This window comes from Meriones unguiculatus, assembly GCF_030254825.1.
Source record: "Meriones unguiculatus strain TT.TT164.6M chromosome 13 unlocalized genomic scaffold, Bangor_MerUng_6.1 Chr13_unordered_Scaffold_39, whole genome shotgun sequence".
NCBI classification, from domain to species: domain Eukaryota; kingdom Metazoa; phylum Chordata; class Mammalia; order Rodentia; family Muridae; genus Meriones; species Meriones unguiculatus.
The window spans coordinates 1,880,645-1,903,743 of record NW_026843648.1 but is presented as its reverse complement, the minus strand read 5'-3'; the positions used below and the strand labels follow the sequence as shown (position 1 = coordinate 1,903,743).

Genomic DNA, 23,099 nt, shown 5'->3' with positions numbered 1-23,099 from the left:
TTAGTAGGAAGAGTCAATTCCACTGGCTGTCTTCGGATTTGGAAAAGCATGATCCTCTTATTTTGCTGTGTATGCACAATATGTGTATTTTCAGGCCTTCCTCTGATCTAGGATTCCTTCACCCAAACTTGTCATAGGAAAAGTTTCTTGCTTCAAACTTGGCCAAAACACTCCAATTAGGAAGTTGATCCCTGAGCTCTTGCTGTCTATTTTCTTTGCTGAAATCATGATGCCTGTGGCTAGAGAAGATTCAAAACACATTTTCCAACTTGTTTTCAAGCAGAACACAGGACCTCAGATGCAGAGCCAAAGGGCAGAGTTTCAGAACTCTCAATGGCAGTGGAGGAAGTGTCAGGAAGAACTTGGGGTGATTAGTATAACAACTGCTCTAATTAACAAAGTGAAAAGCACACGTGTTCCCAAACACTTGAGCCTAATATATACATGCTGGGCGTAGTTACAGCTGTATCCACCAGTCTTATGGCTGGGCATATGCACATGTTAATAGGATGATCTGGATTTTTACTTTTGGTCTCCTGTATTTTCCCAATTTTGTATGTGCCTTTACTAACCAGGAATGCTATGGAAAAATTAAGGAAGATTTTCACCGTGAAGGAGATGTGATGCTTGGTGCATTTTTCCCTCTTCATATTGTTTATACAACCAAAACCAGTCTAAAGGATGCCTATTTCCATGATGCTACCCTACAGTAAGTACAATTATTCATTTTAAAAGTTCAGAATTCTTGTGACTTAAATGATGTATGGATTAAAACTTCCTTGTGTTTTCACAATCACTCTTTTCCATTATCAAGTATGTTCAAATATAGGTTCATGTGTACTAATTTTCCTCTTTCAAATGATAATTTTCATGTTATTCATTTTGCTTTCCTCATATTCTATTGGAATTTCATGATTTTTCTTTATCATGCTTGTAATGGCAAATAATTTGAATATTTTCAGTGATATGTTTTCAGAGTATGGATAATTTTACCTAAGTATGACATGATGCTTCTGGGCTTTCTTTAAGTCCAGATATGCTCTTGTAAAAAGAGATGATGCCACTGAATGTAGAGACTCCTGAGTGCCTGTAATGTTGCTAAAGTGACAATTATTCTCTGTTATATAGTTGATTTTACAACATGTTTGTCACCATTAAATATTGGGAGTACTTTTTTTTCTCAACATATAACTTTTTCTATCTCATATTCTTTGTTTTGCATCTCAGTGTTTCCTTGCTAATTTTTTTTTATCCTCAAACAGATTTAAAAATATTTACCTGTTTGCCATATGTTTCCAATGCTTTGGTTCAATTATATGGTTGTGTGCATTAAAATGCTCATTATGTGAGAGTGGCCACTTAAGACTATTTTTACTGTAGCTTTTCAGAACTATGCAAGTTTAAGGAATAATAATGCCAGAAGTCACATTTTCCTACACAAATATTCAGTTGTATCTCTTTATAGAGGAAATAAAGGGTGCTTATCTAATACAGATATCACAAATCTCTATGGGTAAATTAAAAAGACACTTAAATAGAGCAATAGAACTTGTATGAGGAAATTGGTAGAAAGACAATAGGTAGATATTTACAATATTATATATAGTTATGAAGGTGAATTGTGCTCAGTGTGACATTACATATTTGTTAAAACCTTGGTGGGATGTTAAGTAAAAAATCAAGGACAGTGAAGTAAGATATATGATCAGATGTAAAAAATTATCAGATATATGGGGGTGATGACACATTTAGTTTGAAACAAACACATCATAGATGGCCATAGAGTCAAAATTTTATATGTAAATGCAATAATTTGTAACTCAGTAATTATAATCAGCAATTCAAAGTAAACAATTTCTTAAGGGTCATATTTTCTCTCAAATAAAATCACAAATCTGTCTCATAGGCTTAGAATACTGGGGACTTGGGATGTTTGGTGGAGCCCTTTTACTTCATCATAACTAATACCCATTATTACTTTCCTTTTTCCCTGCTCTCTACTTTCAGCCCCAGTGTACATCTGTATGTGCTTTTCTCAATATTGCGCACCAACAAGTCAATATGTGAAAAGAGTTTACTTTCAGTTACATGACCTGTGAGTGTCTTGCTTGTAAATGATGAATGAATGGGTTGTAACCTGTAAAAGGTATTTGATTTTATATATTCAGAATAAAAATCAAAGCAGTTCACAAAGGAAAACAATATTTTTATTATAAAATATCATCAAACTCTTTATCCAAAACATTTTTCTAAGTATATATACAGAAGTTTTTCTAACTATATATACAGCAGGTTGTAGTATTTTTTTCTGGATATGTGTGTGTGTTTATGTGTGTGTGTGAGTTTTCTAGAATATTCTATAAGTGTGTGTAAAAATAATCCTGGAAAGTTTTATACATTTTGACCATTCTGTATATTTACAGTGAAAATGGTTCCACCAGCCTTATAACTGAGTTCTATATCTCCATGAATTGCAGTCTTTGTACACAGTCAGAATGTCCATTCAGTGTCCTTTAAATCCTATCATGGAGGTCTAGAGTGTATCTGGCCTGCATTCATTTAACAGAGAAGTATACCTTTGGTATCTGCTCTTCTGTATCCACTGATCTTTCTTCATCTCCAGATTATTCTTTTAACTGGTACCCCAGTTGTATTTCCCAGCTCCACTTTTCTCAGAAAATTTAATAAAGATGTAAGGTTTTTTTTCAGAGTCTAGCAGAAGTGAGTTCTGATGACAGTCATTGTCAATATTGTTCTACCAGTTATCTCAAAATTTTTCTTTAATAGATGTGAATTTCTTTTATAAATGGTGGATGAGAAGATTATTTCATTGTATTGTGTTTCAAATTTATTTACTCTAATTGAATAAATAAACACTTCATGAAGTATTCTCTAATTTTCCTAAGATTACCTGCACTCTGCTCAAAGTTTGGCTATGAGTCTCAGCTTCTGCTTTGATACCTCAATCAGTAGAGTCTTTCAGAGTCCCTAGGTGATGGACTCCTGTCATGTTCCGTGTCTTCTCCTGCTTCCAATGTCTGTCAAAATTGTCCTTCTGAAGGAGGATTGAGCATCTTCCCTAGGGTCTTTCTTCTTGTTTAGCTTCCTTAGGAGTTTAGATTTTAGTATGTTTATTCTATATTATAGGTCTAATAACCACTAATGAGTGCGTATATGCCATGTGTGTCTTTCTTCCTCTGGGTTACATAACTCAAGATGATCTTTTCTAGTTCCCGCCATTTTTGCCTGCAAATTTCATGATTTCCTTGTTTTTGCTTGCTGAGTGGTATTCCATTGTGTAAATATACCACAATTTCTGTATCCATCCTCCATTAAGTGATATCTAGGTTTTTTCCAGCTTCTGGCTATTATGAATAGAGCTGCTAAGAACATAGTTGAGCAAATGTCCTTGTTGTATAGTTGAGAATATTTTAGATACAGGCATAGGATACATATAGCTGGATCTTGAGGTAACACTATTACTAATTTTCTGAGAAAGCACAAGATTGATTTCTAAAGTGGTTGTACAAGTTTACATTACCACAAGAAATGGAGGAGGGTTCCCATTTCTCCACATCCTCTCCAGCATGTGTTGTCACTTGAGTTTTTGATCTTTGCCATTCTGATGGTTACAAGGTGAAATCTCAGGGTTGTTTTGGTTTTCATTTCCCTGATAACTGAAGATTTTGAGCATTTTAAAAAATGTTTCTCTGCCATTCAATATTCCTCTGTTGAGAATTCACTCTTTAGTTCTGTACCCCATTTTAAACTGGATTAGTTGATTTGTTGGTGTTTAAATTCTTAAATTCTTTATGTATTTTGGATACCAGCCCTCTGTCAGATAGAGGGTTATTGAAGATCCTTTCCCAATCTGTAGGCTTTTATGTCCTGAAAATAGTGTTTTTTGCTTTACAGAAGCTTTTCAGTTTCATGAGATCCCATTTATTAATTGATTATCCTAGAGCCTGTGCAGTTGGTGTTCTTTTCAGGAAGTTTGTCTCCTGTGCCAATGATTTCAAGGCTTTTTCCCACTTTGTCTTCTTACAGATGTAGTGTGTCTAGTTTTATGTTGAGGTCTTTCAAGTACTATGTTGGAGAGATATTAAGATAGTGGGCAGCCTTGCATTTCCCTGGTTTCAGTGGGATTGATTTAAGTTTCTTTCCATTTACTTTGATGTTGGGTTGCTGTGTATTGCATTTACTGTTTAGGTATGTGCCTTTTATCCCTGATCTCTTCAAATTTTAAACATTGATGTTGGATGTTGTCAAATGCTTTTTCAGCATCTAAGATGATCATGTGTTGTCATTTTTTCCTTCTGTTTTTTTTTATACTGTGGATTGCATTGATGGTTTTCTGTATATTGAACCACCCCTGTGTTCCTGGGATGAAGCCTACTTGGTCATGGTGGATGATAGTTTTTATGTGCTTTGGATTTTGTTTGGGAGTATTTTATTGAATATTTTTGCATAAATGTGTTATAAAGAAATCTTAAATAAAAAACTCAAGACACCAAAATTAACCAGTCCTGAATCCTGCATATCTCAGTGAACTTGTATACATTTAATGGATCCATCATGTGTCACATTAACAAATTTAAATATCATACCTCTTGCATATTTATTATCTATAATATGTATCAAAAAGGTACAAGATTGGCAACTGCAGAACTTGATGTCAAGAATCCATTGCTGAGGATACTACAAAATTTGAGTTTCTGAACATGGAGAAATCAAGCTATTAATCACCTGGATGCTTTATCTTCTCTGGCTATATTTCATAGTGCTAGAAGTTGCTATACATCCTTCCAAAAGAAATAAAGGTAATACTATTTTATCTGTAAACCATGAAGGATACAGTTATGATAGGCCTTACATAATATGCAATTTGGTGCAAAAATAGTCAAACATATTGTATGTGTAATTAATGTTTGTCTGATTCAATTATTAGGGTCCCCTCATTGATATGGAACACGTTTGGCAGTAAAAAATGGCCAGTGTCTGACTAGGTAGGTCATAAACACAAGTGGTATAAAAGTTTATGACATATTATTGTTTTCAAAACATGAATCTAAAACAAGTGATGAAATAAAGTTTCCATTTCATGTTTCTTCTATACTTTCTTTTTTCTTTAATATTTTTTAACTTTTATTAATTATTTATTCACTTTGTATCCTCCTGTACCTCCCTCCATCCTTCACTCCCAATCTTCACCCTCCTTCCCTCTTTCCCACCCAAACCCTGCCCGAGTCCACTGATAAGGGAGGTCCTCCTCCCCTTCCCTCTGATCCTAGTCTATCAGGTCTCATCAGGAGTGGCTACATTGTCTTCCTCTGTGGCCTGTTAAGGCTGCTTCCCCATCAGGAGGAGGTGATCAAAGAGCAGGCCAATCAGTTCCAGTCAGAGACAGTCCCTGCACCCATTACTATGGAACCCACTTGGACACTGAACTGCCATGGTCTACCTTTGTGCAGGGGTTCCAGGCCATCTCCATGAGTGGTCATTGGTTTGATTATCAGTTTCAGAAAACACCCCTGTACCTGGATTTTTTGGATTTGTTGCTCTCCTTGTGGAGCTCCTGTCCTCTCCAGGCCTTACAATCTCCTATTTCTCTTATAAGATTCCATGCACTCTGCCCAAGTCTAGGCTATGAGACTCAACATCTGCCTTGATATCCTGCAGGGTAGAGCCATTCAGAGGCCCTCTGTGGTAGGCTCCTGTCCTGTTCCCTGTTTTCTCCCTCCTCCGATGTCTATCCTCTTTGACTTTCTGAATGGGGATTGAGCATCTTAGCCAGAGTCCTCCTTCTTGATTAGCTTCATTAGGTGTACAGATTTTAGTATGTTTCTCTTATATTATATGTCTAATATCCACTTATGAGTGAGTATATACACTCTGTGTCTTTCTGCTTCTGGGATATTTCACTCAGGATGATCTTTTCCAGTTCCCACCATTTACCTGCACATTTCATGATTTCCTTGTTTTTGTTTTTGTTTTTATTGCTGAGTAATATTCCACTGTGTAGATATGCCACAATTTCTGTATCCATTCCTCACTTGAGGGGAATCTGGGTTGTTTCCAAGTTCTGGCTATTACAAATAAAGCTGCTACAAACATGGTTGAGGATATGTCCTCGTTGTATACTTGAGCATCTTTTGGATATATGCCTAGGAGTGGTATAGCTCAATCTTGAGAAAGTGCTATTCCTAGTTGTCTCAGAAAACGCCAGATGAATTTCCAAAGTGGTTGTACAAGTTTGCATTCCCACCAGAAGTGGAGAAGGGTTCTCCTTTCTCCACATCCTCTCCTTAATGTGTTGTCAATTGAATTTTTGATCTTAGCCATTCTGATGGTTGTAAGGTGAAATCTCTGGGTTGTTTTGATTTGCATTTCCCTGATAACTAAGGATATTGAGCATTTCTTTAAGTGTTCTTCAGCTATTCAATATTCCTCTATTGAGAATTCTCTGTTCAGCTCTTATCCAATTTTTTAATTGGGTTACTTGATTTGTTGCTGTTTAACTTCTTTCGTTCTTTATATATACTAGATATTAGCCCTCTGTCAGATATAGGGCTGGTGAAGATCCTTTCCCAACCTGTTTTTACTGCTGTGTGTTTGGAGAATTGGAACTCCTCTGCCACTTTGTCATGACTATGTTGTAGTGATTACAGTCTATAATGTGTTTGCAATCCTTTACTTACATGCATATAATTGTCACATTATACATATCTTTACATAGCTATACATTTGAATCTATGCATTTGAATCTGTTTGTCCATTGGCAAACCCTATTTACTTTTCTTTTTTTTTAAATATTTTCTTATATTAATCACTGGTTATTTATGTTAGATCTCAACTGTAACCCCCTCTCTCATTCCCTCAAAGTCTCCTCTCCCCCCGCATCTCCTCCCTGCCTCGTTCCAAGTCCACTGATAGGGTAGGTCCTCCTCTCCTCCCATCTGACCCTAGCATATCAGGTGTCTTCAAGACTGACTGCCATGTCCTCCTCTGTGGCCTAGCAAGGCTGCTACTCCCCTGGAGGGAGGGAGGTCAAAGAGCCAGACATTGAGTTCATGTCAGAAATAGTCCCTGTTCCCCTTACTAGGGTAACCACTTGGATACTGAGCTACCATGGGCTACATCTGAGCAGGGGTTCTAGGTTATATCCATATGTGGTCCTTGGTTGGAGAAACAGTCTCATAAAAGACCTCTGTGTCCTGATATATTTGATCCTTGTGGAGCTCCTGTCCTCTCCAGGTCATACTAACTCCCCCTTCTTTCATATGATTCCATGCACTCTACCAAAGGTTCAGTTATGAGTCTCAGTATCTGCTTTGATACACAGCTAATCAGAGTCTTTCAGCGGCCCTCCGTGGTAGGCTCTTCGATTGCTGGTGGGATGTTAACTTGTACAACCACTTTGGAAATTTATCTGGCCATTTCTCAGACAATTAGAAATACTGCTTCCTCAAAGATCTAGCTATATCATTCCTAGGAATGTATCCAAAAGATGCTCAAGTACACAAGGACATTTGCTCAATCATATTTATAGCAGATTTATTTGTAATAGTCAGAACCTGGAAACAAAGCAGATGTCCATCAGCGGAGTAATGGATACAGAAACTGTGGTACTTTTACACAATGGAATACTACTCAGCAATTAAAAAGAAGGAAATCATGAAATGTGCAGGCAAATGGTGGGATCTAGTAAAGATCATCCTGAGTGAGGTATCCCAGGAGCAGAAAGACATACATGATATATACTCCCTTTATTAGTGGGTACTAGACCTATAAGATAGGATAAACATACTAAAATCTGTACACCTAAAGAAGATGAACAAGAAAGAGGATCCAGGGTAATATAATCAATCCTCACTTAGGAAGACAAATGGGATGGACATTGGAAGTAGGAGAAAACAACTATTTACTTTTTTTGTTTCCCAGTTTCAACAAATGCCACACCAGCGCACATTTTACTTTATTTTGGTCTTTAAATATATTTACTACTTCTTTAATAATTTTATATAAAACATTTTGATCATATTCATCAACATCACCACTTCCACCACCATATCCACTCTCTCTACATGTAGCCCCTACTTGAATTTGTGTTTTCTTTATTTTTCCAATCAAGTGCAGTATGTGTTCTATAAGTACTACTGTAATTGGAGTCTTCCCTTGTATGGTTGACCACCTAGGGGTCACAACAGTGAAGAAACTGACTATCTCTTTCCCAGTAACTATCAAATCCTCCCTATTGCATCTCAGCTAGTGCTGAGATTTTTCTGCCCATCTCCTTCTCCAGGATAGCATTTTGTTTTGTTTGAGTACACATGTTCTGGCACATTTTTTAATATTCATTGTGATTTTACATATGCACCTATCCTGGACAAAAAAAAATAATGTGTCCTTGAGGTTATCCACAGGCTTTGGCCCTTAAAATTGTCCCACTTCTCTTCAGCCATGATCCCTCAGGCTTATTGCAACGGGTGGGATATGTAAGCCATATTTGTGTCTGAGCACTGCATAGTCTATTATTAAATGTACCATGAAAAATCATGGGTTTCTTTATTTTTTCCATGTAAAGTGAAAAAAAAGCTACTCTTCTGAAGGCTAAGGAATGTACTAATCCACAAGTACAACAATCAATAAGGAATTTATTTCATACCTTGTACATTTTGTAGAATTACAGTATAAAGTTCACTGCTTGAGTATATGCCTATCTAGTTAGAGATTCTGGCCATTTTATAGTGCAAGCATGTGATCCATTCTATGGAAGGGACCACAAAAATCAAATCAGACAAAAGTTGATTCCACATATATTATGTGTGCCCATCCTTGTGCCATAGTGCTAAGATATAAGACCCATCATAACTACACCACCCATGGTTCACAGGAGAATAGTAGTTGATATTACCTTTATTTACTTTGAAAGCATGTGTAGCACCTACTAGCACTATTAAATATAGCCAGAAAACAAAGCATCCGTGTGATTAATAGCTTGATTTCTCAATGTTCAGTCACTCAAGTTGTGTAGTGTCCTCAGCAATGGAGTCTTATCATCAAGTTCCATAGTATCCAATCTTGTACTTTCCTGACCGATATTACAGATAATAAATATGAAAGATGCATGATATTTAAATTTATTTTTATTAATTACAATTTATTCCTTTTTTATCCCAGTTGTAGCTCCCTTCCTCATATCCTCCCAGTCTCCCAATTGCTTCCCTGTTTTCCCCTGTGCCTCTTCACTAGTCCACTAAGAGGGGAATTCCTCCCCTCCTATCTGACCCTAGCGTATAAGGTCTCATCATTAATGGCTGCATTGTCTTTTTCTATGGCCTGGAAAAGCTACATCCCTTAAAGTGAAGTGATCAAGGGGCTGGCCACTAAGTTCATAGCAGGTGTTTTTCATTAGAGTTTTTTTTCCAATAGATTTTTACATAATATATTTTCAATGTTAGTCTTTTCATTTGTATTTTGGCCTTTTAGACTGTCAAACTGCTCTTAATTTTGTGGTTTCCATGATTTCATACTGATAAATACAATTTCATCCTTACTTATTACTTTTAATTATGATATGTACATCATTTGTTTTGTCTCATTTTTAATTTATTTTTATTAATTACAGTTTATTAACGTTATATCCCAGCTGTAGCTCCCTCCATCATCCCCTCTCAACCCTACCCTCCCTCCCTCTTCCCCATCTATGCCCTCCACCAAGTCCACTGATAGGGAAGGTACTCCTCCATTCCGCTCTGACCCTAGCCTATCTGGTCTCAACAGGACTGGCTGCCTTGTCTTCCTCTGTGGGCTGGTAAGGCTGATCACCAGGGAGAGGTGATCAAAGAGCCATCCACTGAATTCACATCAGAGACAGTTCCTGTTCCCCTTACTAGGGAACTACTTGGAGACTGAGCGGCCATGGGCTGCATCTGAGCAGGGGTTTTAGCTTATCTCCATTCATGGTCCTCAGTTGGAGTATCAGTCTCATAAATGACCTCTGTGGTCATATTTTTTTTGTTTTTGTCGCTCTCTTTGTGGAACTCCTGTGCCCTCCAGGTCTTTCATATCCCCCTTCTTTCATAAGATTCCCTACACTCTGCCCAAAGTTTGGCTATGAATCTCAGCATCTGCTTCAATACCCTGCTGAGTAGACTCATTCAGAGGCTTTCTATGGCAGGCTCCTGTCCTGTTTCCTATTTCTCCCTTTTTCTATGTCTACCCTGTTTTCCTTCTGAATGAGATTTGATCATCTTACCCAGGGTTTTCCTTATTGCTTAGCTTCTCTGGTGTACAGAATTTATTGTGTTTATCCTATACTATATATCTAATATCCACTAATAAATGAGCATATATCATATGTGTCTTTCTGCTTCTGGAATACATCACTCAGGATGATCTTTAATCATTGATCTCAATTATCTTTTTTCAATGATCTCACCATTTCTCTGCACATTTCAAGATTTCCTCATTTTAATTGCTGAGTAGTATTTCATTGTGTAAATGTGCCACAATTTCTGCACCCATTCCTCAGTTGAGGGACATCTGGGTTGTTTCCAGATTCTGGCTATTAGAAATAAAGCTTTTATGAACATGGTTGAAGAAAAGTTCTTGTTGTGTACTTGAGCATATTTTGGATATATACCTAGGACTGTTATAGCTGAATCTTGAGGTAGCAATACACCTAATTGTCTGAGAAAGCTCCAGATTTATTTCCAAAGTGGTTGTTCAAGTTTACATTTCCTCCAGCAATGGAGGAGGGTTCCCCTTTCTTGACATCCTCTCCAACATGTACTGTAATTTGAGTTTTTGATCTTAGCCATTCTGATGAGTGTAAGGTTCAATCTCAGGGTCATTTCAATCTGAATTTCCTTGATCACTAAAGATGTTGAGCATTTCTTTGTTTCTTTACCATTCAATATTCCTCTATTGAGAATTCTCTGTTAAGTTCTATACCCCATTTTTAATTGGATTACATCATTTTTTTGCATTTAACTTCCTGGTTTCTTTATATATACTGTATATTAGCTATCTGTTCAATATTTGAGATTCTGTGCAGTGTTGGAAAAATTGTATACCCTTTTTTCATTTTCTGTGAAGTTACTAGACAAATCCATTACTTTTTATAAGAAACGCACCTGAGGAACACAATCTGTAAATCACAGTAGCTTTCTAGAAACGGAGTTTAGATTAGGAAAGAAAAATATTACAATGTTCCTTGAGACTTCATTCATGTCAGACATGTGACATACCAGCAGTTTCTCAAAGAAAAAAATGTTTCAAAAAAGGAATAGGAAAGCACAAGGAATCAGAGATACAAACAATGAAGAAAATATCAACATCAAAAATAGTGACTAGAAGGCCATAATTCTGTAAAAAAAAATTACCTCTAGAGATGTGCCCTTTCTTTTCTTTTAAAGTATATTTTATATAGAATTAATCTCCTTCCCTATAGATCTTTCCAAAATATAAACAGTAATGTTACTTTCCCATAAAACTCTGAAAATGTTTTAATATGTGTCATTTCTATAGAAGAACAATTTATTAAATATAACCATAAGAAAACTGTTTTGTGAACAGCACACTTTGACTCTAAGTTGAAATGCAATTCTTAGTGTTTGGGACTTTTGGCATCATGAAGACTGAAATCTTCCCTCACCATGTTATTATTAGACATTATTACTGCCTAATAAGATAAAGTGCTCCAGGTGAAAGTGTGAGGATCTGAGCTCACATTTCCATTGAAACATAAAAATAGTGTTACAATCCAGTGATCATATGGCAGGTAGAACCCAGGAGAGGTGTTCTGGCCACAGTACCAGTCTTATGTGCTGAAAACAATAAAGAAAATGTGGAGTCATTTAGTGTAGTACTCTTCACAGCACTGGATAAGGAGAGGAAGAAAGAATCTTAGTAATTTCAAGGCCCGATTGTGTTATACGTCAGTCAGTGCTATATGGTCAGACTCTATTTCAGTCAATCAAATAAGTCAGTCAGTTAGTGAATAATTGAACAAATGACTAAGAGTCACTGTGAAATAATGTGGACAGCTGTGAATAATGTGAACTGAACCTGGATGTCCTTTCTCCCTTGTACTCATACTTATTGACACTCATGAACCTATACATGCAGAAAGACTCACATCCACACTAGTAATGCACACAGTTCATCAATACACAAAAAGTTAAAATAAATTTAAATATGGATTCACATTAATTAATTCCAGCAACTGAAGGCAGAGACAAGATGTTTTCCATGAGCTCAAGGGCATTACATGGTGTTTTCCAGGCCAAGATACTCAGAAAATATCTTAGAAATGACAACTATGGCAATATATGATTTGAATTAACTTTGTGTTATACTCTAAATAAGTTATTGTCACAAAAAACTGGATCAAGCTATAATAACATTTCTTAATTGTTGAGGCAGAAGGGCCAAGGTCCAGACATCAAAAGTTCTGATGTTTGCTCTGAACCCAGTGTTTTTATCATGGACAATTTATTTTTGCACACATACAATATAACTAAAGCAAAATAATAATAAATTAAATTTCCTGAGACCATAACTAAGGAAGGTTAATACTTTGGGATTTTACCTAATCTTACCTACTTAAAATAGCAATTGTAATTCCAGTCATTGATGAGAGTATATTAAAATACTAATTTTATAGAAACATTGGCATTTGAGTTATAAAAACTATTGCACTAAATAGGAGGTTTTATGGTCTATGTCTTCTACCAGTATGGTTTTTTTTAACCTTTAATCCTTTTTAGGTATAAGTTTAAGAACTACCAGTTTGTTCTGTCCCTGGTATTTGCCATTGAGGAAATCAACCGAAACCCTAATCTTCTACCCAACACAACTCTTGGCTTTGATCTCTATAATGTTGCACCTTATGAAACAAGTATCCTTTTAGTTCCTTTTGTTTGGCTCACAATGTTGAGACAACCACTAGCTAATTACAACTGTGGACTGAGGAGAATGTCACCTGCTGCACTTATAGGAACATCATGGAAAATATCTTCCCAACTTGGGAAACTGCTACAACTTTACAAAATACCTCAGGTGAGAATTGGGATGTTGAAACTAGGAGTTAAGTGTTCTTTTTTGACATTACTGTATTTCTGAAAATGTAAAATGAGCACTTGGATAAACCATCTATGAAGAAAAGTATGAAGGAATTTGATGATATATCCACAGTTCCATTACTTAAAATAGAAAGGAAGGAGAAGAGGGTGAAACAAACTACATTACTGAAACTGGAGACCTGTCAGTAATATTTTTTTTAGAAAAGTGTCTGTTGGGTTTGCCTTTTAATATATGAAAAAACTATATTCATCTTGACTGTTTGTATTTGTTGATTCAGTCCTTATATTCTATTTGATACCAGTGTTGTCCTTATTGTTTCCAATCTTCTTTTCCTACAGCTCACATTTGGGCCTTTTGATTCTACCTTAAATGACCGAGGTCAGTTTAATTCTCTCTATCAGATGGCCCCCAAGGACACATATCTGTCAACTGCCATAGTTTCTTTGATGCTTCATTTCAGCTGGTTCTGGGTTGGTCTGATCATCCCAGATGACCACAGAGGGATCCAGATTCTGTCAGACTTGCAAGAAGATATGGAGAGTAACAACATCTGCTTAGGCTTTTTGAAAATGATCCCTAGTACCTGGAATGCATATTCGAGTGCATTATGGAAAGATCTGATAAATATTCAAGAATCATCAACTAATGTGGTAGTTATTTATGGGGACTTTGTTTCTTTGCAAGGTTTAATGCGACTTATTGGGGAATTGTTAGTGACATGGAAAGTCTGGATCTTAAACTCTCAATGGGATGTTAGTTACAATTTTGATTATTTCATGTTAGAGTCATTCCATGGGAGCCTCATTTTTTCACACCACCATGAAGGGATGGTTGACTTTACAAATTTTGTTCAAACAGTTAATCCCTACAAATACCCGGAAGACACTTATCTTCCTAAGTTTTGGTTTCTGTTTTTCAAGTGCTCATTTTCTGAGTCTGATTGTCAACTTTTGGAAAACTGCCAACCCAATGCTTCTTTGAACTTACTGCCCAGACACCTTTTTGACCCTGTCATAAGTGAAGAGAGCTACAATATATACAATGCTGTCTATGCTGTGGCCTTCAGTCTCCATGAGATGAATCTTCAGCAAATAGAGACACAACCATATACTAATGAAGAAGAAAAGGAATTCTTCCCCTGGCAGGTAATATCCTTTCTTGTGTGTTGTAATATCAGCAATGTGGTGTTTTATTATTTCATAAGGCATTCAAATTAGGTATCATAGATTTTAGAACATATTGTCAATAAGCAAAGATTTGTTACTCAGAGAAGGGGAAGAAAGAGTAGAGTCTTAAGGGTTTAAATGCTTCTGAGGACTACCACAGGGTTATGAAGTTAACAATCACTTTAAATTATTCTTTCCATACCAGGGCCCTTATTTTAAGGATGGGAGCATCGAATATATTCCAAAAGATCATAGTTTTGGCTATCTTTCCAAAGCAATTTGAATCAGCTGAAGCCACATTATTTGTTGTCTTGCTGACTTAGCTGTGCTTAGTTCAAGGATTTATCTTGAGGAGAAGGTGGTTTTCAAAATTCATTGCACTTCAATCCAAGCCAACCTGATGCCTCCTTTAAGATGCTTTTAATTCTTGTTCCCACCATTGCCTGCAAATTTAATGATTGCCTTGTTTTAATTGCTGAGTAGTATTCCATTGTGTAAATGTACCACAATTTCTGTATCTGTTCCTCAACTGAGGGACATTTGGGTTGTTTCCAGATTCTGGCTATTATGAATAAAGCTGTTATCAAAATTCTGAGCAAATGTCCTGGTTGTATACTTGAGAATATTTTGGATATATGTCTAAGAGTGTAGACTAGCTGGATCTTGAGGTAGCACTATTCCTAATTGTCTGAGAAAGCACCAGATTGATTTCCAAAATGGATGTACAAGTTTACATTCCCACCATCAAGGGAGGAGGGTTCCCCTTTCTCCACATCCTCTCTAGCATGTGTTGTCATTTGAGTTTTTGCTCTTATGCATTCTGATGGGTGTAAGGTGAAATCCCAGGGTCACTGTGATTTGTATTTCCCTGATTACTAAGGACATTGAGCATTTTTAAGTGTTTCTCTGCCATTAGATATTCCTCTATTGAGAATTCTCTGTTTAGCTCTGTACACCATTTTTTAATTAGATTAGCTTGTTTGTGGGTGTTTAACTTCTTAAGTTCTTTATACATTCTGGATATGAGTCCTTTGTCAGATATAGGGTTGGTGAATATCCTTTCCCAGTCTGTATCCTGTCGTGCTGAGTGAGGTATCCCAGAAGCAGAAAAACACACATGGTATATACTCACATAATTGGATATTAGACATATAGTATATGATAATCATACTAAAATCTGTACTCCTAAAGAAACTAAGAAAGAAGTAAGACCCTGGGTAAGAATATTAGTCCTCATTAAGAAAGACAAATGGGATAGACATTAGAAGAAAGAGAAAACAGGGAACAGGGCAGGAGCCTACCATGGAGGTCCTCTGAAAGAATCTACCCAGCAGATGCTGAGACTCATAACCAAACTTTGGGCAAAGTGTGCAGGGAATCTTATGAAAGAAGGGGGAGATAGAAAGACCTTGAGGGAGCAGAAGCTCCACAAGGAGAGCAACAGAACCAAAATATCTGGGCACAGGGGTCTTTTCTGAGACTGATACTCCAACCAAGGGCCATTCATGGAGATAAACTAGAACTTCTGCACAGATGTAGCCCAGGGCAGCTCACTGTCCAAGTGGGTAACCCAGTAAGGGGAACAGGGACTGTCTTTGACAGGAACTCAGTGATTGGATCATTAATCACCTGCATCTGAGGGTGCAAAGCCTTACCAGTCCACAGAGGAATACAATGCAGCCAGTCCTGATGAGACCTGACAGGCTAGGGTCAGACGGAAGGGGAAAAGGAACTCCCCTATCAGTGGACTCTAGGAAGGATAGGGGCAATGAAGAGGGAGGCAGGAGGGATTTCATGGAACAAGGGATGGGGGATACAGATGTGAATAAATTGTAATAAAGAAAAACTAAATTATAAAAAGAAAAGATGCTTTTTTATGATGGGATAATAACACTGAGTAGCTTTGCACTACTTTTTTTTAAAAAAAATATTTTTATTATCTTAGATTACTTCAAGCTATGTTTCTACATCTATTTTAGCTCCTACCTTTCCTAAAGAACACTCTGCTGAAAAATCATGTGAGAGGTCGCATAGTAATTGATGGGAGAAAACACTTAGATTCAGACTATGACATTCTTAATTTTTGGAATTTTCCAAAGGGTCTTGGATTAAAGGTGAAAATAGGAACCTTTTCTTCAGATGCTCCCCTTGGTCAACAGTTGTCTTTATCTGAGCAGATTATTCAGTGGCCTGCAACATTTACAAAGGTGAGTCATGACTTAACTCACTTTGACCTCTAAAAAAAAAACAAAAGTAGTTTTCAGGATGTAATGATCATTTGACACTTATTCAGTATCAATCAATATTCAGCAAGCCAGTAGCCAATTAAACAGCCAATGAGGACTGTTTTCTCATTTCCTCACTCTATTCAATGGAATTTTTTATTTTAAATCTTATAAATGCCCACATATTTTTTGCGAATATTGCCTGTTAAGTTTCTGTCATTGCCTCAAAACACTGAGAGGTTTATTTTGTAACCAATCCTAAGAAATTTCACTGAGTGGTAAAGTGACATTTTTATTGTTAGCCTCTGAAAAAGATAGATTAGCATGATGGGTGTGTGTATGTGTGTTTGCTTTGCTGCTTTAAATAAACAGTAAACAAAAGCAACTTTAGGGAGAGCAGGTTTGTTTTGGCTGACTCTGTGAGCACACAGTCCACCATAGTGGAAAAATATTGTTTATGAGACAAAGGATGTGATGACACCAAACCCACAGACCAGAATCAGAGTTCAAAAAACACAGTTGCTCATCTTCCATCTCCTTTTCATTATGTCTGTGACAGGAGGATAATGAATTATTGACCCCCATTTTGTGGTGGCTTTATCCACCTCAGGTAAATGTTTCCATACAACTTCTCACAGAAATGCCCAAAGACTAGTGTCAATGAAGAATCCAAGTTCCATAGAGTTGTCAATCAACATTCACAACCACATTGGATATTAAAACTCCCTGTAGTAGCCAATAAGTATAGAGACAGTTTGAATCTGAAGTCATACCATGATCTTCTGGAAAACTACTTTAGTGACAACAGCTACATATTTTGGACCAAGATTTAAATATGTGCGTTGTGTAGCCCAAAAGATCCCAAAATTAGCAACACCAAAATCTATTATCTTTCACTGTACATGTAAGCATTTCCAGATTAACATATGATGATGCTTAGAAATATGCCACTCACTCAAATTTTTCATAAAAACCCAAACATTTGCTAATAGTTTTTATTTCTCTTAGATTCCTCAGTCTGTGTGCAGTGAGAGCTGTAGGCCTGGATTCAGGAAGTCTGCCAGGGAAGGCAAGGCTGTCTGCTGCTTTGATTGCACTCCTTGTGCAGACAATGAGATTTCCAATGAGACAGGTAAATACAGGCTTACAGAGAACTTTCCAACTTTTCCACAGAAGTCTGCAATCCCTGAGCCAAGGAAAAGGTTTTGGAGAGAAGAGATAGACTTTTGTCCTTTGATTAGAAATTTAAAGTGTTCCAAAAGAAAGCAAAAGAGTCAGAGACACACTCATTCCCATAGTCAGGAGTCTCATAATAATTCTAGGCTAATAGGTAAAATATATGCACAGATCCTGGTGTACTCGCACAGGCCTTGAATTTGCTGTTTCGGTCTCTGTGAGCTCATATACATCTTGCTTAGTTGATTCAGAGAGCTTTGGTCTCCTGTTACCCTCCATCCCCTCTGACTCTTACAATCCACCCACCACCCTCTCTTAGTGGGAGTCCCTGACTGCTGGGAGGAGGGATTTGATATAGACCTCCAATTTAGACTCTCTTAACATAATGCCTGGTTGTGGGTCTTTGAATCCACTCTGATCTCCTGACAGAGGAAACTTCTGTAGTGATAATTGGATAAGGCACTCATCCAAGAATATAGCAGAATATCATTAGGAATAATTTTATTGATTTTTTTTAGTTCAGTTATATATGGTTTTAGCCTAGGTTCTGGGATATCCAGTCTCTTGACCTTTGTTATACAAGAAGTGTCATTCATGGGCTCCTTCTTCCTGAGTGTTCCTTAAGTCAGACCAAATATTTCTTGGCTAATTCCACAACTTTTTTATTTTTATTTGTTTTTAATATATTACAGTTTATCCACTTTGTATCCCAGCTGCACCACTTCCCTTGTCCCCTCCCATCTTCTTTTCCCCCTCTGCCCCTCCCATAGTCCACTGATATATGACCCTAGCCTATCAGGTCTCATCTGGACTGGCTGCATTGTCTTCCTCTATAGCCTGGTAAGATAACCCCTTCAAGAGGAGGTGATCAAGGAGCCAGCCACTGAGTTCATGTCAGAGACAGCCCCTGTCCCCCTTACTACTGAATCCCCATGGACACTGAACTGCCATGGGCTACATCTGTGCAGGGTTTCTAGGTTATTCCCATCATGGTCTTTGGTTGGAGTTTCAGTCTTAGAAAAGATCCTGATGCCCATGATCAGTAGACTGTTGTTTGGTTATTAGTAATCAAAATGCTATTATCCTCTTGTAAGTAATACCTGCCAAATTTGTCTTTATATGTCTACATGATCACACTCAGGATGTTTCTTGACCTAGTTACATCCATTTGCCTGCAAATTTCATGATGTGAGCCAGAATTATAACAGCTTAAATGTAAAATCTTCTGCTTTTAGTCACTTTTGGATCACACTTGTTTAAGAAATTTTTAGGACACATTAGACAAAGAATAGGGACAATACAGTTAATGGTAATAAAAACCCAATACCATCAGCTTGAGGCTGACGATGAATTGTAAGAGCCCAAGACTGGCCTCTTTATGCAAAAGGAAAGGAGTGAATAAAGAGTTTAAGTTGGATTGGGTGACTCCATTTTGAAATGAGAAGCCATGTTGACCGGGAACTGAACTCAGGTACCAGGAAATGTCACAGAATTTGCTGTTGGCAGAAAACAAAGTTAACTCTCCTAGCAACAGCTTCTTGGAAATAGCACAGAATAAATACTTGGTAGAAAACACAGACAATCTCCCTAGCAACAATCAATGAGGAATGGTTGGGAAAATTTTCCCCAGCATTCCAGATGTAGTTTAAAAGAATGCCAATTGTGATTATGTGCCTCAGCTAGAGGGTCACCTTACCCCTATGACTTTTACCCAATCCTGTAGTGCCAAGGCATGAACCCCATTGCTTGCTGTCATGGAAACCCCCTGCTTGTGTTTTTTTTTTTTTTTTCCTTCCAGGGCTCAGGATCCCACTTCTCTACTGCTGTATCAGTGAGACTTGGGTCCCAAGTTCTATTGCTCTTGCAATAAAGCTCTCTTGCTCTTGCATTGAGTCATCTACTTCTGGTCTCTGAGGGGACTGTGATTCTGGAATAATATCACCATAGGCAAAAATGGCTGTATAGTCTTGAAATGATTCATATACTACTTAGTATTTGTTTCTGAAACAATAAAGAAAGGTGAATCAGGAAACATTTTAATGAACTAAGGCTGAGTAACAACTTGGGGGAAAGGGAACACCTGAGGATTGATTCATAATCCTGTTCATAATTTCTGAACAGATATGGACCAATGTGTGATGTGTCCAGAAAGTCACTATGCAAACTCAGAGAAGAACCACTGCCTCCAGAAATCTGTGAGCTTTTTATCCTATGAAGATCCTTTGGGGATGGCTCTCACCACCACATCACTTTGCTTCTCTACAATCACAGTTGTGGTTCTTGTAGTCTTTTTGAAGCATAGAGACACACCCATCGTCAAGGCCAATAATAGAGCTCTCAGCTACACCCTGCTATTGGCACTCAGCATCTGTTTCCTCAGTTCCTTGCTCTTCATTGGCCAGCCCAACACAGTCACCTGCATCATGCAGCAAACAACATTTGGAATCTTGTTCACTGTGGCTCTTTCCACAGTATTGGCCAAAGCTATCACAGTGTTTATTGCTTTCAAGGTCACTGTTTCAGCTAGATTGGTGAAGTGGTTAATGGTATCAAGGGCCCCTAACTTCATCATTCCCATCTGCACACTGATCCAATTTGTTCTCTGTGGAATATGGCTGGTTACCTCTCCACCCTTCATTGATCATGATGCTCATGCTGAACATGGCCACATCATCATTGTGTGCAACAAAGGATCAGTAGTAGCCTTCCACTGTGTCCTGGGATACCTCTGCACCTTGGCACTTGGGAGCTACACCATGGCCTTCTTGTCAAGAAATTTGCCTGACACATTCAATGAAGCCAAGTTCCTGTCATTCAGCATGCAGGTGTTCTTCTGTGTGTGGGTCACCTTCCTCCCTGTCTACCACAGCACAAAGGGGAAGGTCATGGTGGCTATGGAAGCCTTCTCTGTCTTGGCTTCCAGTGCAGCTCTCCTTGGTTTGATCTTTGTCCCCAAGTGCTACATCATTTTGTTAAGACCAGATAAGAACTCCTGTCTTGACATCAGGCACAAAACCCATTCAAGAAAGAAGCCATTTAAAATTTAGTTAAAATTACAATTAACCTATGTTAATAAATTAAATACAATGACAAAACCAGTACCACACCATTCTAAATCTCTTATTCAGGTAGAGTATGATGAGAGTATGATGGTTCCTCATTTATTTGTACTAAAGTCTCTCTAAACTGAAACCATTATTTTTAACCTATGTTTAAAATTCATGTTTTACTATTTGTCTGTAATAAAATTTCTGTTTCCTTTATTGGTCTGAACCCCAAAAGTATAACAGTGTGGAATAAACTCATGGATATCTGTGTGCCTTTGCCTACAAAATGCTGGTGTTGAAGATGTGTCTCCATGTTGCCAGCCATGTGGTATTTATTTGATCCTAATCTGAGAGCTGGATTTTGAGGAGATGAAGGAGAGGGCTGCAGCAGGGATACAAAGTGAATAATGTGTAATAAATAAAAATACATTAAAAACATTAATTTTAAGGTAACATTTTTCATTTTTGAACTCTGAAGATTCTATTACATTCTACTCTATAAGCTAAACATGAGAGCAGATAGAGTCTCAAGCATCAGTTTCACAGGTTCCTCAAGTGATTTTTCAGAAGAAATTTCATGGTTTAGCATGACAATAGAAGTTAATGTTTTCATATTTTATTTTGTTACATGAGGGAAAATAAAGCCTCTTACTGTAGGGAACTACCACAGATAACTGATTTGTAACTTATACTTGTTTAGATGCACAGATCTCAGCAACAGGGTGTGAGTAACTAATCAGGTCGTTTAGTCTGTTATGAGAAAAAGGCTTTGGAGCAAAGGCAAGCAGAATGAGTAATAGGCATTATGGAAGATGAAGTTACTAAAATTCTACAGCAGAATAATATGGAGGGTATATTCTTTATTGTAATAAATTCAACTTCATTCTTAGAGAATTAGAAGTCATGGATAATGGACAATGGAAATGGAAATAATATTTTAGATTACCTCAGATCAAAGAACCACTTTTTTATCACACCTTGCTGGTTTGGCTAGAAGCTGCTTTTTAATATTTCAGTCAGAGAACAAAACAGTGGTCAATTTTAGTTTTCCTCAATAGCAGCATTGTAGCCAGTCCCTAATTCTAGGGAAGAAATACTAGATCCCTTCCCCTAATTCTTTTTTTTAATTTGTTCTTTTATTACAATTTATCTACTTTGATTCTCAGCTGTAGCCCCTCCCTCACCCATTCCAATCTCACCCTCCCTCCCTCTTGTCCTCCCATGTCCCTCCTTCCCATCAGTCTGACCCTAGCCTATCAGGTCTCATCAGGACTGTCTGACTTGTCTTTCTCTGTGGCCTGGTAAGGCTGCTACCTACCACTCAATGGGATGTGATCAAAGAGCCTGCCACTGAATTTATGTCAGAGAAAGTCCCTCCTCCTCTTACGAGGGAACCCACTTGGAGACCCATATGGTATACATCTGTGCAGGAGTTCTAGGTTATATCCATGAATGGTCCTTGAATGGTCTGAAAAGACCACTGGGTCCAAATATTTTGGTTCTGCTGCTCTCTTTGTGGAGCTCCTGTCCCTCCAGGTCTTCTTACCTACCCGTTTTTACATAAGATTCCCTGCACTCGACCCAAAGTTTGGCTACGAGTCTCAGCATCTGCTTTGATACCCTGATGGTTAGAAACATTAAGAGATCATTTGTGGTAGGATTCTGTCCTTTACCCTGTTTTCAACCTCTTCCCATATCTATCCAGTTTGCCTTTCTGAATGAGGACTGATCATCTTACCCATGGTCCTCCTTCTTGCTTGACTTTTTTAAGTGTATCGATTTTAGTAAGTTTATCCTATATTATATGTCTAATATCCACTTATAAGTGAGTATATAACACATGTGTCTTTCTTCTTCTGTGATAGCTCAGGATAATCTTTTCTAGTTTCCAACAATTGCCTGAAAATTTCATCATTTCTTTGTTTTTAATTGCTGCATAGTATTCCATTGTGTAAGTGTATACAATATATGTATCCATTCCTATGTTTGGGACTAGACACACTAAATCTCTTAGAAGAAATAGTGAGAAGAACTTTGATCTCATTGGCACTGGAGACAACTTCCTGAACAGAACACCAACAGCACAGGCTCTAAGATCAACACTCAATAAATGGGATCTCATGAAAATGAAAAGCTTCTGTAAAGCAAAGGACACTGTCATCAGAATAAAAGGACAACCTACAGACTTGGAAAGGATCTTCACCAACCCTCTATCTGACAGAGGGCTAATATCCAGAATATATAAAGAATTTAAGAAGATAAATAGCCAGAAATCAAGTAATACAATTTAAAAATGGGATACAGAGCTAAATGGAGAGATTTCTGTAGAGGAATATCAAATGGCAGAGAAACACTTAAAGAGATGCTCAACATCCTTAGCCATCAGAGAGATGCAA

General features: G+C 37.4%; 1 protein-coding gene across 2 annotated transcripts; it reads left to right on the top strand.

The window, feature by feature from the left end:
* The first annotated feature begins 509 nt into the window (after positions 1 to 509).
* LOC132651089 (vomeronasal type-2 receptor 116-like) lies at positions 510 to 20,751 on the top strand. 2 transcript variants are annotated; one of them, XM_060376386.1, is made up of 7 exons: positions 510 to 709; positions 12,774 to 13,065; positions 13,428 to 14,270; positions 15,544 to 15,563; positions 16,303 to 16,462; positions 17,489 to 17,612; positions 19,778 to 20,751. In XM_060376386.1, the coding sequence occupies exons 1-7, from the start codon at positions 510 to 512 to the stop codon at positions 20,701 to 20,703; spliced, it is 2,565 nt and encodes an 854-aa protein (XP_060232369.1). In that variant the 3' UTR covers positions 20,704 to 20,751. The 2 variants fall into 2 exon arrangements, with proteins under 2 accessions (XP_060232369.1, XP_060232368.1); XM_060376385.1 differs by lacking the exon at positions 15,544 to 15,563 and having other exon boundaries at positions 13,428 to 14,234; positions 16,235 to 16,462.
* The last annotated feature ends 2,348 nt before the right edge of the window (positions 20,752 to 23,099 follow it).